Below are 14913 nucleotides of genomic sequence, written 5' to 3'. Positions count from 1 at the left end.
CCATGGTCTGAGGCATATAGCTACAGAACAAAGGAGAGAAACATTTAAAGTTCATCTTGTGAATATGGACAGTGCAAAAGTACAGGTTTTGTCTAGTTTCCACTTCAGCAAAGGATGGCACAGTGTGCTTTTATCTAGCAGCAGGGCAGTGACATGGTCCAGGCACTTGTGGGCCAGCTGGAGCATGCCACGATAATACAGCTGCTCTGTGACCAAAGAGACCAAGCTAAATTGCCACTAAAGACTGTCCCTGTCATCCTCTGTTGAACACCCAAAACCCATGGGCTCTACTTATCATTGGTTTCCTTGCAAAATATGCTGTAGGTGTGAGATTGCCACACAACTCAATTCAATTACACCTTCGAGTTATATATGTCCCTGCAATTTTTCAGCCTTCAAATCTCATCTGGACTAGCACAGAGACCCCAGGGGTGAAAGACAAGTGATTAGTCCATTAACCTTAGCCATATCTTCCTGTACATTCAATCTTTCTATGAAGCAGGTGCATAATTTACTTAGAAGCACTTACTGTCATTGACCAGGCCCAGCTATCACCTGAAATCGTTGCTTTGGCAATCAACTCATCTGAGCTATGACACAGCGAGAGAGAGGGTGGTGGGACCACCAGGAAGAAAAGGCCGGGGCAGTTATTCTGTGAGCAGGCAGTGCTCTTTCCCACCTCTGTATTAAGACATTTGGGTGCTGCCTGCAGTCCCTAGAGCCGGCTCTTCCAGGGTGCAGTAAGGAAGTGCAGCCCGCATCCTCCACAGCTGCCATCTGCATTGAAGGATGACCGTGGCTCTGCTCTTCCCACCAGGAGCAGAAGCTTTTCTTCTTGCTGAGGCATCCAAGGAGCTCTGTCACAGGCAGCTCCTGAGATTGTCCACCAAAGACCATGAAACTGCCTACTACCTCCCCTCTGCTGTCCCCTGCTCCCTCTGCAGGGACATGTGCTGAGAAAAGCCTAGCTCATAACTGACAGGTCTCTTGGCCTCGTGCAAAGGAGCCATCGACCTGGCAGGGACCTTGGAGCAGCACTGCATGAAAGCCCCATGCAGTACTCTCTCTCAGCAAGAAAGACTTGGTAGAAAGACTGAGGAAGGGGAAATGGAGGAGAGGAAAGAGTTACGCAGGTGATTAGCAGGTAGAAAATGCAAGCTGGAAGGGACTGAAGCAACGTTATGGTCTGATGGTTTAATTATGGCCAGTGATTGGCAAATGCATGTATGAAAGAGACAAAAATCTTTGAGTTTAACATAATTAATCCAATTTATTCAAACAGAAACCTGTCTCTGCCTGTGCTAGACACCAGACTTGTGAGCATGCAGCTTTCCCTAGACCTTCTTCATCTGGAGTGTTTGAGCACTGACCACTGAGATGCCACTCACTGCACTCCTGTCGCAGGTGGTGGCCTTACCAGGGTTGGAATCTGTTCACAAGATCGCAGAATACAAAAGTAGGGATTTATATATAAATATATATATATGTATATCTCCCAAGCAGGATATAGATCCTGATGTCTTTCATTTTACTCAGAAATAAGTGCTTAAATACCCATGAAGATGGGCGGTTTAACTTTTCTTATTAAAAGCCTGATCCTGGGGGACATCCATCACCAGGTGCAATACCTGTCTGCATGGCACAGGACCTGTTTAGGGGCTGCTCTGCTTTTTGAACAGTAGCCTCACAACAAATGCTGCAAGAAGCTGGCACAAACATAGTGATACTCATTCTTGCAGGTGGAAGGTGTATGTTTATACCCACTGTATCATGACCTCACAGCTCACACGTTTGCTGTGTCCATCCCCTTGCAGGAACATGGCAACGATCTGCAATGTTCTAACTTGCAGTGGGCCAGATCTCAACTTATGTGAAACAAGATAATTGCACTGAATTTTACCAGCTCCAGATCTCATTCAAGATCTTCTGGTGGGGCTATTGCAGATTTGGGGACCATGCTATAGAATTTTTCTTTTTTAAATTAGTTTTTAAAAAGGCTGACACAGTAACACTGTAGAGAAGTCAAGCCAACAATCTGCACAGAGACGTGGCTAATATGGGATATTTAATTGGATATGAATGCTCCCTCTGGCATACTCTTGTCATGGAGTTTAATTTTGACCCCTACACAGTAATAATAAAGGAAATAAGAAAATGCTGAACTCAACATTTAGAAACAGCTACCCCCGCACCAAACCCTTGACAGTATTTTTACCCTATGGCACCACAGTTCCAGGAATTTGTTTTTCTTTCTTATGCAAATATTAATTGCATGTAGTACTTATTCTTACTTTCCCTTAGCTTCCTTAAAATAATGGGAAGGAGAAGGGGAAGGTGAAGAGAGTTTCTATTATGGATAGAGTGGGGGTTGCAAAATGAAGAGCATTAATTGATTGAGTTAATCAGAAAGTGACCTTAACTGCTCATCAGCTAAATCACCTACTGAATGGAATAATAATGATCAGGGCAAATTAGGATCCATAGTATTGCTTAATTAGTAGGTAATGGATCACAGAGGAAAGATCTGACCATCAAAACCAGAATACAATATATGCAGCATTAGTATGTGTATATATGCATGTAGCTTTGCACACAATAGCACTAGTTATGTTTTAGCTCCAATGGTCCGAGTATGTAAGTGTGGTGGAGACTGTGGAGAGGGGTGGTGTTTTTTAGCAGATCCACTAATATAGTCAGGAAAAAACATACAAGCTCAGGATCCAAGGAAGCACGGTGTAGCTGAAAGCTTCTGTGTTTTACAGCCCATAGTAAAACAGAACCCTTTTCTCTGTGCACCCAAGCTACTTTGTGCTCACTTTGTGGTTTCAAAAGGTTTTCAAGCCAACAGGTCTGTGATAAAAAACTCAACGCAGTCGTAATTTCCAGCACTTACGTGATGGTTAAATGAAATCTGAATATATGTTATTAACTTTAATAAAATGATAATATTAATAATAGATATTAATATTAATAAAATAAGCACGTTACTATGATGTAAGAAACATATATATATATATATCACCCGATATAAATGCACTGAGGATATGTGAAATCCTATGCAGATAGCCAGGGACAAAGCTGGAACTGATTCAGCGGTGTGCCATTAGCAGTTCACGAGGCCACATCCCTCTCCTTCTCTCCATCACTCAGTCCTTTCTCTCAAGGTTGACGGGTTTCTCCCAGAATTGGGCTTGGAGCAAACCTGATTTTTTAAAAAAATCCTTGTTTTAATTGCAAAATAAGTGAAAACCTAGACAAATCTTACAGCTCCTTGAAGGATAAAAAGTACTATATGATTAACCCCTCCTTTAGAGTTTCCTTCTGTCATACCACAGATTTTAATTTTTTTAAATGACATTTTAAAATGCATGACATTTTAGCTAGCTGTACTCTAAAAGGCATGCTGTTTCTGATTCACCTTGTTTAATGTGTCAGGACACAGCACTGGAACAGGGTTAACACATTTTGATTCTCTTTCTCTCTTTTGGAACCAGGAGATTGATGGCAATGCTTTGTTGCTGCTGAAAAGTGACATGATCATGAAGTACCTGGGGCTGAAACTGGGACCTGCTCTGAAATTGTGTTACCACATTGATAAGCTCAAGCAAGCCAAGTTCTAACAATTTCTTGAACAACAACAGAACCTGACCTAAATCTAGATGGAAAACTAAAGGTAACATGTTGCCTTACAGAAATGCATTAATTTGCAGATTGTTTTTCCCTCTTTTTTAACAAAGACTTTGTCTTTTTTAACATTTGTGCATTGTCACCTTTTTTTAATCCAATGGGGTCTTTTGGGATGCTTTTTGTGTTAATAATTTGCCAAAAAGTATATAATTACAGTAATTATTTTCTATCATTAATATTATTATGATTATAGTAAGTCCTATTTTTGTAATCAGAAGTGGGAAATCAAAAACAAACACAGCTATGGCATATGCTGAGGACTGCTGGAAGACTAACCAAGAGTCTTACCACGTGTCTGCCTCGGAGGAATAACCGCTGACCTGCAGGGACTGGGCTCCAGCTCCAGCACTGATGCTCAGGGGCTGGAAAAGCACGGCGTTTGGTCATCTATTGTCTGATGGGAACTGTCCCATGTCTTGCACTATCTGGAAAACTTGATTCTTCACTTTAAAAAAAAAAAAAAAAAAAAGAAAAAAAAAAAGAGAGTTAAAAAAAAAAAAGAAAGTTAAAAAAAATGGGAAAAAAAAAGAGGGGGATTTGCAGCTAAAGTACTTTTTCCCACTAGAGGGAGCAGCCCTAATAGACTTGAGGCTGGAGCTCTGATGCCATGGTGCTTTCTATCTGATGAGCTTTGACCATCACAACTCTCCTATCGAGCACATCTATAAACACCGACAAGGAATCGCAGGCTCCCAGCAGGATAAACCCGTCACTGTTTACAGATAATTAATTCAAGAAAAGCCCAAATGCAGAGAGTGTTTCTGACAGGATGTTTCCCGTTACGCCGAAGAGGGGGTGGACGGCTCCCACGGTGTCTGGCGTGCTCAGCTGTCGGCTGCCTTCCCTGAGCCGTTTCTGTCTGGCATACAGTTTGTGGCAGTGGCACTCTGAGAAGAAGAAGAATTTCTGGTTTGGGTTTTGTTTGCATTTTTAAAAAGCGAGGGAGCTGGGTGGGAGCGTTCCCCGGGTGGGGCTGGCAATGCAGGGCACATCTCTGCACTTGGCAACGGTGGTCAGGTCCAGGGTGGACGTGGTAGGGTTGGTTCCTGATTGCGCTGGGGCTTTCAGCACATATGCAGATGTGCTGGGATTTCTGTCTTAAGTGGATTAAAAATAATGCTCTTCTGCCTCTTATAAAAATCCAAAAAGTGCTCATTGATATTTCATGTAGCCAGGCGGGAGAGGACATGTCTCAGGCTGAGGAGGTAATTCGTGGCGTGGTTATGCCCTCATTTTCATCCTTCACAAAGAAGGATGACGAAGGGACACATCCATACAGTTTAAACCCCTAGTGTGTGACAAGGAGTGGTAGCAAGTGTTTGTAAGTCGTGCAGGTTATCGTAGAGCTAGCCTCAACTGAATTGAGAAACGGGGTCCTGATAATATGCAAGACATCATACTGTCCAACCCTGTTTATGCAGAACAGAATATTACCAAAAATACCTCATGGAATAAAATTCAACTTGACGCATGTTGCTAGACTAGAACTCCTACAAAGATAGTGGTTCAAGACCTAATCCTGAAAATCCTAAACAATATAAGAAACCATATCCCACAAGACTTTCAGTAAACTCTTGGGGACTACTTCCCCAAATTAAAAACATTGTCTGCATACATTTGCAGGATTGGATCTTTACAGGACTGACCAGCTTTCAGCAAATCCTGTTTGCGCGCTGAAACACCTTTAACAGGAATAGCTGAACAGGTGTGTTAAATGAAAAGTTGTATACTATCCAGTGATGCAATATACTGAACCCTAAATGTGCCAATGCTTGGAAGGTAACACCCACCTGCATCACTTTGTGTCCATGGTGTAGAGAACGGAAATCTGTTCAGCCGGCTGTCTGATTGAGGCAGAGGTGACTTCACATCAACACCAAACATGTATAGATCTTTTCTCACTCTTACATCTTTTAAAAAATTAATCTTTCCCCCACAAAGATCCCCAAAATATGTAAAAATCTTGCTGTATTAGAAATGTCACCTTCAGAGAGTCCTCAAACAATCTTCTTTCTTCTTTTTTTTTTTTCCACCTCATTATTTTGAACTTAGTTAATCTCTGTTTTTTCAAAAGGTGATTTTAATTCCTCCACTTAGAAACCCACCTGACTGTAGTATATCAGTAGTCAGAGCTGGTGAGAATTTATCAGATGGCTTCAATGCTGGAAAATCCCACTTTGTCAAAATCAAAACTCTTCATAAAAGCATGTCACTTTCTAATGTAAAATTCTATTTAACTGAAACTACAGCTTTTGGTAATGTCAAAACATCATTTTGACATTTTGGAAGTGGAACATTTTTGTTCCAAGAAGATTTTTTTTGTTTTATTGTATTTTCCTGGAGAATCTGTAACCTTTTTTTACATTTTGTTCTGAGAGTGGGGGAAAAAACCCCCCACAACTACAGACTTTCTGGAGCGAGAATCCTTCCCATTCAGCTCCGTGTCTTACCCCTTCTCTCCACCTGCCCTGCTCTGGACATTACGCCTCAGAGGGCTGATAATACCAACACGGTCTTTATAAACTCCTTAGTGGTAATGATGTTTCTACATTTAATACGCTAAAATAGTTTTCATGTATGTATCTGATGTAAACACTCAGTGGTGCTATCTCCTTCGATATGACACTGGTAGGTACATGGACTGTCCAGACCATGATATTTAACATTCCATTTGTTACAGGGGAGGCACTTAGTGGATTCATTTTACAAAAATTCCTCACCGTATGTGGTTTGTTTGGTTTTCTTTTTTTTTTTTTTTTTCACTGAAAGGCAATTAGGAGGCAAACATTACTGCAATAATATTGCAATTATAACTATTTTTTCTCTTTCAAGTCTTGTCGGTGAGGGTAGTTAAGCAGCTCTCCTGTGCCGAGGGTGTCAGGCCATTTCCTCAGAACAAGCACTAAAGAACCAGAACATGCATGCCAGCCACTTCTCCATTAGCTGCTGCTTGAGACGTTGCCTGTACAAATTACTTCACTTGCTATTCCATCCGTGGCTCTGGCTTCAGACTGCAGCCGACCCAGCTGTATTTTTGATCTGCTCCCAAAAGGTGGGTGGACGTGCATACCCTCAAAAGCAATACATGTGCCTCTTTTCTGCTTCCAAGCACTCATAGCTGCATCAAAAGGCACTTTGGTTGCTTCAGGCAGTTTCAATACTTTGTGAGCATCCGCTTTAAAAAAACAAGAGGAAGCAGGCAAAGTCTGAGGATTTGGGGAGAGCCCTTCCCTTGCTCAAGTGCCAGGCACTCGGAGCACAGAGCCGGTGGTCCCAGGCAGACCGGCTTCTTGCTCCGAGCATGGCCAACCAGCTCAGCCTCCGCTGCTGCAAGACAGGTCAGCCACGCCACTGTCACGGCCTCTTCTCTCGCACCGGCAAACGCCTCCTTCCCCAGCCGGACCTGACTGAGTTTCAAGGAACGCCTGTTGGAATGCCTCCATCTCTCCGAGCCCACTCTCTTGCTCGGCAGGCTGGGGAGCGGGGCGGCCTTTGCAGCGTTGGCAGCTTCGCTCAACGTGATTAATGCAGGCAGGCACCCATGGGACTGGCATGTAAGGCATCACTCTTGGCTGCTACTGCCCTTAAACTGATGGCTGAATTTCTATAGGTTGTCAGCAGTCTTCATGAGTTACACTTCTTTCCTTCTTAAAGAAAGGATGGCTGCGAGAGATTAAGTAGAACATTATTAGCAAAAGCAGCAATAATCAGCAAAACAATACGAACATGGCTAATGCAGTTTTGGTGCGAAAAGATGCCTCTGTTGGATTAGCAGCAGCAGGATAAACCATCCTGTGGTTCAAGCAGTGTTGCTCGGGCAAGGCAGGATGAAAGGACAGCGTGGGTGCAGGTGTATGGCTTTAGGGAGGGAGCAGCTCTAAAGCTTGGCCCAGACTCCAGCAGCCATGGATAGCCTTTCCTATCAACCCAGTGCAACCACCCCATGGCCCCTTTCTGCCATGGGTGCAGTGCCCTGCCCTTCCCACCTGCACCTTTCGGGGACTGAGCAACCTCAGGAAGGAATTTGGCAGCTCTTACCTGCCCGAAACATAGCCCAAAACCTTCAGTTAATTATTTAGTGCCGCCTTTGGTTTTTTTCCTCCTCCTCTATCTCCCTCTCTCTCTCTTCCTTTGAATGGCTTCTATTTGGAAAAAGACATCAGGCAGAAGATCCCCCAAGCCCCTCACAGCTCCCCCAATTCCTCCCACAGCTCACTCTGTGGAGGAGCATCTCTGGGGTCAGACATCCACCAGGATGCAACCAGTCCTGCCTTGGCACCAGGGAGGGAGGCGGGAATTAAATGCCCCCTTTTTATTAATTAAAATTAAATGCTTTTCGGGCACTCCTCCTCTCTGAACCGCAGCATCCTTCCCCAGGGCCAGTTGCTTGGCTCTTCCCCACGCAGCAAGGAGGGAGGCAGAGGAGGTGCCCCGAATGGGTGGCCCAGCCAGGCAACAGGTATGGTAGGACTAAAGCCAGCTGCTGCCCTAGATTGAAACTGGTTTGGCCAGAGAGAGGTGTCGTGCCCAGGGTTTTGGTGCTGGGGATTTTGCTGTCAGTTGTTCACGGGTCACAGCCCAGCATTTCAGTCTGCACGTTCAGTCTGTTGCTGTGTGGATTTTGTCTCCAAATCCACCCTCTTGAGCTCGTGTTAGGGGATTGCTCTGCTGGCACGGGCCGATTCCACATCAACAGGCTTGGGGTTGCTAGGGAAATAAGTCATAATAAGTACTTTGGGGGCAAAAATTCAGGGAAATGGCAGGTCAGCAAGAGCCTCCCTCCCTTTCCAAGCACTCCTGTGCACAGAACCTTACTGTGGCAGCTTCAGAATGGGGCCCACACACCATCACTCCTCGTGGCTGGTAATTGGGTCATATGGAGCCGTATGGATTTTCCTTCTCTCACCAAGAAATATGGTCCCAAATTCACACACCTTCGCCAGAGAAAGCAGGCAAGCCGCTGCACACATTGCCTCTGATGCCTTGCAATAGTTGCACGCTGCTCTCTAATCCATGCTCCCTTCATGGACAATTGGAAACCGATTCCCTTAGAAATCCAAAATTTTGCTTGAAAAAGAATCACTTTTATTCACTGCCATGAGTTAAATATTATGGAAACATGTCTGCTAACAATTTGCTTTGTGTAATTTGTACTAATGCTAATAAGCAACAGCTGCAACGCTTCCTGTTGTAAATTCTTTTGTGGTTGCAGCGGTATTATCACATCTGTACTTCACAAATCTGATAGACTCTAGCACGACTCGCTCATTCTGGCCCCAGCTCCAGCAAATCCCCGTGCCTCAGAAGTACGGCTACGCAAACGTGAATTTACAGTCCCTGCCTCCCTTCGCTCCCCACCAGGTGCCTGGAGCTGGAGGGGCGGGTGGGGATGTGGCAGCCTGGAGGTCAGCCGGTGCACGCATGGTGGGGTTGGAGGGGATTGCGGTCAGCAGAGACATCACTGACCGGCCAGGTTTATTGCAGTTCAAGCGGACAGGTTTTGGTCAGAGGCTAAGTGTAGGAGAAATGTGATTTATTAAAGAAAAAGAAAGAAATATGAGTGTGCAATACACCGCCACCGTAAGACTTAAGCTGAAACCCAAGAATCTTTCAACTGTAATCTAAAGAAAAATGTTTCCCTCACTCAAGACGCTAAATAAAGCATGTTAGGCCAAACCCAGGTCCCACTGAGGTCCGCGTAAGTTTTTCTATTGAATTCATAAGACCGGGGCTTGGCTCATAAACCAGGTCAAGCTTCAGCCACGTCCCATAGTAACTAGAGCCTAACAAGCTATTTCATCCTCCCTTACAAAGAGCGGAGACAGCCGCCGTTGGCCAGCCCCCTCTCCCTGGCTCCCGGGAGAGATGCTAGCTTCCTGGTAGAGAGCTCTTCCAGCTGCACCTCTACCTGACCCCCACACCTTCTCCAGTTAACTTTGCGTTTTAGCTACGAGTTTTCGTGGAGGGTGGTTTGGGTTTTCCACTTCTCAGCAAACCAAAGCCCGTGTGCTGAGGATTTCAGCCGTGCCACTAAGCAGAAACTCGCCCTGATCTGAATATGACTTCACTGGGAGACTTCCACACGTTCTTGAGGCGAAGCCCTTGGTGGAATTTAAAAATAAAACTTTTCAAAATCAGCCCCAGTGACCCACAATTTTTGGCTCCTTCAGCATCCACGGCACTTCATCATACTTCAAACGGTTGAGTCTCTCGGTAGTGCCATAATCGGACAGGAATAGCTCACAGGACTTCAGAAGAGACTCCATCTCTGACTACAGAGTCTTGCTCCTCTTGGTCTATGGGCAGCTGCCAGAAAGCAGCATTGGAGGCTGGACAGGAGTGTGTGAGAGTGTATATGTTGCTCAGAGAGGCTTGCCTGGCTGCACAGACAGGCTACAAAGCCTGTGAAATAAGAGCAAGGCAGAGCAGTTAGGAAGGATGGGCTTAAAAAATGGGCAAGTCCCAGGCTTCACTGGGGTTCCTGCAGAGTTTGTGCCCTGTCCGTGGTTTGTATTGAACTTTCCCTGCATAGAGCAGTATGTCTTTATTACCCAGAGTTTTCCCTTGGTGTTATATAAAACTGGGATCATGCTGCCTTTTTCTTTTTGAACATGAAATACGGGCAACCAATTTCCTATTTTCAGAGATCTCTAAAAGACTGGGGAATGGGAAAAAACTGAAGTCCCAGTGGTACAGGAATGAGGACATTTCAGAGTGGAGCAGTTTCACAGCTTACGGTGTCTTTCAGCTGAAACACAGGAGAAGTGGAGAAAAGGGACTTCTGAATTGCAGTGAATCCAAGCCAGTGAAAGACTAGTGATTGATTTTATCCCTCACTTTGGTGGTTTCCTGATGTGTAATGTGTTTTATGGCCCTGAGCATTGCTGCAGTGGCAGTATTGTGAATTGATCCATGTGTCCAGGTTCCACTGGAACCAAATGTCTGTCTCTACAACCTATCTGTCTTCTTCATGGCTTTTCTAATGTGCTGTACCATCTAGACGGCTTCTGATCAGTTTGGGAAGAGTCAGTATTTAAAGAAAAACATCTTTTTTTTTTTTTCTTTTTTTCTTGTGTTTTTCAGAAAGCAGCTGTAGCCATAGCTGTGTAGCAGGCTTTTCAACATATATCGGCTTTTCATCTTATGCCTCTCAGAAACTTAGTAGTAAAAGAAAGTGTCTTGCTTACTCAGTCTATCCACTCACAAGAAGCCAACCTACAGTCTTTCATTGACCCTACTGTAAATATAGCAGAGTTATTCCTTGTTTTTACCAGTGTAAATGAGATAAGTATCTGATCTACCGTCTGGCAATACTAACAGTTCAAATATGAACATGTTTGGCTGCTGTTATCAAAACTCAGTCAGTATTTGTGTCACAAAGGTATGTAGGGATCGTGTCCGGTGCTGCACAGACGTATTATGAGACACTCAGCCTGCCCTAGAGAGTTGACAGCTTCATGCAGCAAAAGGGACAACCTAAGGAGAAGGATTTCCTAAAGGCAGTTTTCCTTCCCTGTTGCAGATAAATGCTGAAAACAGATAGAAGTCAACGGCAGATGAGGGAAAGACAGCAGAACACTGAGAAAAATTAAGCAAAACTTCCATGAAGGTGAACTGTATTGCCTCCATCCGAGCATTGTTAAACCTGACCTTTGGTGAAGCCAGAAGTTTGAACCCGGATCTCCTGTTCTGAATCTAGTGCCTTACCCACAAGACCATCCGCTCTCACCGTATTCCACCCTTTCTCCCCATGCTGTCCACATCTGACTTACTCCTCACACAGCCCTTGCCCACACCTTCCTTACACACCAGAAAGATTGCACACAAACAGGCCTTTAAGGGTCACTTAGTCCCTCACCCTGCCATCATTCTTCTCCCTCTTAGTCTTCCTCTGCTCTCTAGTCTTTTCCCCTGAACCTTCCCACCCCTTTCCATTCCTATTGCCTCACTATAGGTGCTTTCATTCTTTTCTCCTCAGTTCCTTTCTTGCAGCATCTCTTCTCCTTTTTCTTCCTTTCCATCTTTCAGTCACCATGTATGTGTCTCCTTCACCCCTGCTGCAACTCCTTCTCTACCTTTTGGCTCTTCCCTGGTCTTTCCTTTTTCTTTGTTTCCCCTCTCTCTTTCTCTGTGGTTTTCTGCAACCCTTTCTTTCCTTTCAATTGACTGCCCTTCACAGGAAAGTCTAGTACCAGCTCTGCTGCGACAAAGACTACCATGTGCTGACATCTTTGAATTAGGTTGTCTGTATTTTTTTTTGACATACTCTTTATCTTGCACAAAAAACCTTCCACTGCTTTCATTCACCAGCATGAAAGGCACTTTTTGAGGATGGTTTTTAACTAGCTGGCTGATGACTTTTTGCAATAAATACCTCATTAAAGGCTCAGCACTTTTATGCAGGGTGACTGCAGTTTTCCCTGCTATCTTCCATCTTTTCCTGTGCTGCCTCTTGATATTCAAGCTGCTTAAATGCTTATTGGTTTTAACAGTCCCAGTTACCTTGCTCACTGGGATGAATCCTTGGCTCCTGCCCTGTTGCTGATGGCCACGTGGACCAGGCTTGGCCCTGTGAATGGCACACCATTAGGCAGGTGCGAGCATCGATGTGTGCTGAGCACAGAGCCACCGACATCACTCCCCCAGACCTGGAGAAGGTCCAGCTTGCTTTCAGCCAGCATCAGAGAGTTGGTTGCAAAGAAGAGGTGCCCATTGCCAATGGTGAGGACAACAGAAGGTAGGAAAGAGCCACCCGGCTGGAGCAAGAAGAGAAGCGATGTTGGCCAGCTAGGAGGGGGTGATGGGATTGATAAAATCGGCAGTGAGGGAAGGGCACGCTTGTAAGCCTACGTTAAGAGTAGCGAGCAAATCCGCATGGCAACAGGCATTGCAATATTTACAGCATCATTCCTCATACTGAAATACGTGCAATAACGCAGGGCAGATTTACACGTGGATGCACAAGTGTGAGTTTAGAGTAATGACTGTAGCTTCTGTGGGGCTACTGCATACTTCTACCAGTGGGAATGAGATCAGATTTTGGCTCTGGGTCTCTGTTTCCAAACAGTATGAAGAATGAGAGCAGAACAGTTTCTATCCAGCTGGAAAGTGGCAGCTTTAAATCAGGCCACAAAATAGCGCAACTCCTGCTCACACTTTTCTTTTTTTGAAAACGCTGCTCTGAGCTCCCTTCCAACTCTTCAGCATTAGCTTCCAAGGCTAGTGAAGCATGTTCAAGGCTTTTCTGATGTATGTGCAGCTATCAGTTTTTGTATAGCTAATTGGGCTCAAAGTGTGTTAACTTTGATTTTTAATGTTCTGTAATTTGCTAGATAAGCCTCACTTTCTGCAGTGGCTGGATAAGTAGGGCTGCTTTCATCACATCTTGCAGGTATTTCACAATCTGGGACTTTTTAACTTATCTACTATATATTAATCTCACACTCCTTGATTGGTGAATGACATCTCTTTCCCGGCACTGTACAACCTTAGGAGTAGAAATTTTCTAAGGGATATCAGATATCAAGTGAATATATAGTTATTTTCATCTTTTCAAGCATATACAAAATCTGCCAGAGAGAAAAAAACCTGAATATACAGAGAATTTGGTTACAATCAAGAGTTCAAACTCACACTGTCTTGAATTCAGTCCCTCCTAAATTTATCACAGCCTATACCTTACTACTGAGAGATGCAGCATCTCCAAATCTCACATCATTAGAAAAATGCATTTGTGACTGCTCTCCTCCAAATCCCACAGGCGCTAACAGGAGCCTGTCCAGCATGTGGCACAGGCTTCTCCTCTGTGACTGCTCTCAAAAATGAGAAATCAGCTTGCGTACCCTAGCTCGCCAGACTTTCTTCACCTGCCAGCCTGCATATTAAAAATAGAATGTAAATAATGAGATTTCGTTTTTAATAAAAATATGCTGTGGTGATGAGATTATGGGCTTGAATGATGGCGACTTCAGTCTTGGGTCTCGTGACTCAACGTGAGGTGTATATATGGCTGACATATTTTGAAGGTCCTTGGCTCAGACTGTCCCATTTGTTTTCAGCATTCTGCCTTGTTTTACTCTACCCAGTGCTGCCACACTGGTGTCACCAGGCTCCTACTCTTTTCCCGATGGCAAAAGGCAGCCGGGTTTATTTCACTGGCAGTATAACATTGCTCACAGCAGCTCTGTGGGCTGTGACATGAGAGATGCTGCCTGGGTGTCCCCGTGGAAAGAAAAGACTGTGTCAGCTCCCCTCAGTGTATCCACCGCTGCCCTCCGACGGTGCTTCTGGCCCCATCCCCAGCGCACAGCACCACTCAGCTTTCCAGGATGTTTCAATCGTGTCCTGCTGTGTAAACCTTCCTGGGCTGCTCCTTTTCTGATGCTGATGCTAGACCATCCCCACCAGCGTCAGTGAGAGGGTACCAATGTCACACTCACTGGTGAGAGAAGAGAACAGTCAGGATCTCTGTATTCATCTTTTACACATCTTTGCCTTAGAGCTGTTTTGTTTTGCTTTCTTTCAATGAGAGAGGAACAAAAAATCATCTTACCCTGTGACCACCTCAAGGTCCCAATGCAGCAATGCAGTTCTGTGCCATTCGATGCCCAGCCTGCACCTTTGTATCACTGCTGTCAGTCCTGAGCTTTGTTTCAAGTTGAACGCTCGACATGCTTTTCTGAATCTAGGTAATTTCTAATCCTGTGAAGCCTGAGGGATTCTTTCACTTAATGTTCATTCTGCTGTCCATTCATTTTACTTAGCACCATATTTTAGCATTATTTTATTTTTCTATTATTGTCACGAGGTGATAAACAATTTGAGTTGCTTATATGGCTAGGTAGACTTAGATGCCTATAACTTTTCTTAATGCAAGCCTTCTCCATTTTCGACCAAGAATTCTTACTAAACATGACATATAGGATATATTATTAATTAATGCCAGGATTACCCTATGATGCTAACAATAATTGGGGAAAAGACATCTGCCCCTTAGTTCCACTCATTGGAAAAGCAATGCAAACCCTTTATTACTTCGCAGTTTCTCAGCTATCAAAACCTCCCCTAATAAATCATCTCTAACAGTGAACACTGCATTATATTGAGTAGCTTTGTATTCACTTTGCAAATATGCAAACAAGGGAGAGCTGAGGTGAAACAAATGTGGAACTTACGGGTGAGAATAACATGTGAATAAAATGCCTGGAGACCACAGAGCAGCACAAT

General features: G+C 44.3%; 1 protein-coding gene across 1 annotated transcript in view; it reads left to right on the top strand.

Moving 5' to 3' along the window:
* The window catches only part of SCML4 (Scm polycomb group protein like 4), a 48617-nt gene extending 44997 nt beyond the window's left edge, over nucleotides 1-3620 (top strand). Inside the window, exon 7 of the mRNA XM_074150947.1 lies at nucleotides 3495-3620. Coding sequence (XP_074007048.1) covers nucleotides 3495-3620 — 126 coding nt within the window. The remainder of the gene's footprint in view (nucleotides 1-3494) is intronic.
* The last annotated feature ends 11293 nt before the right edge of the window (nucleotides 3621-14913 follow it).

This window comes from Numenius arquata, chromosome 7 (genome assembly GCF_964106895.1).
Source record: "Numenius arquata chromosome 7, bNumArq3.hap1.1, whole genome shotgun sequence".
Classification (NCBI taxonomy): Eukaryota; Metazoa; Chordata; class Aves; order Charadriiformes; family Scolopacidae; genus Numenius; species Numenius arquata.
The sequence above is the reverse complement of the archived record's forward strand: the minus strand, read 5'-3'. Positions and strand labels throughout refer to the sequence as shown.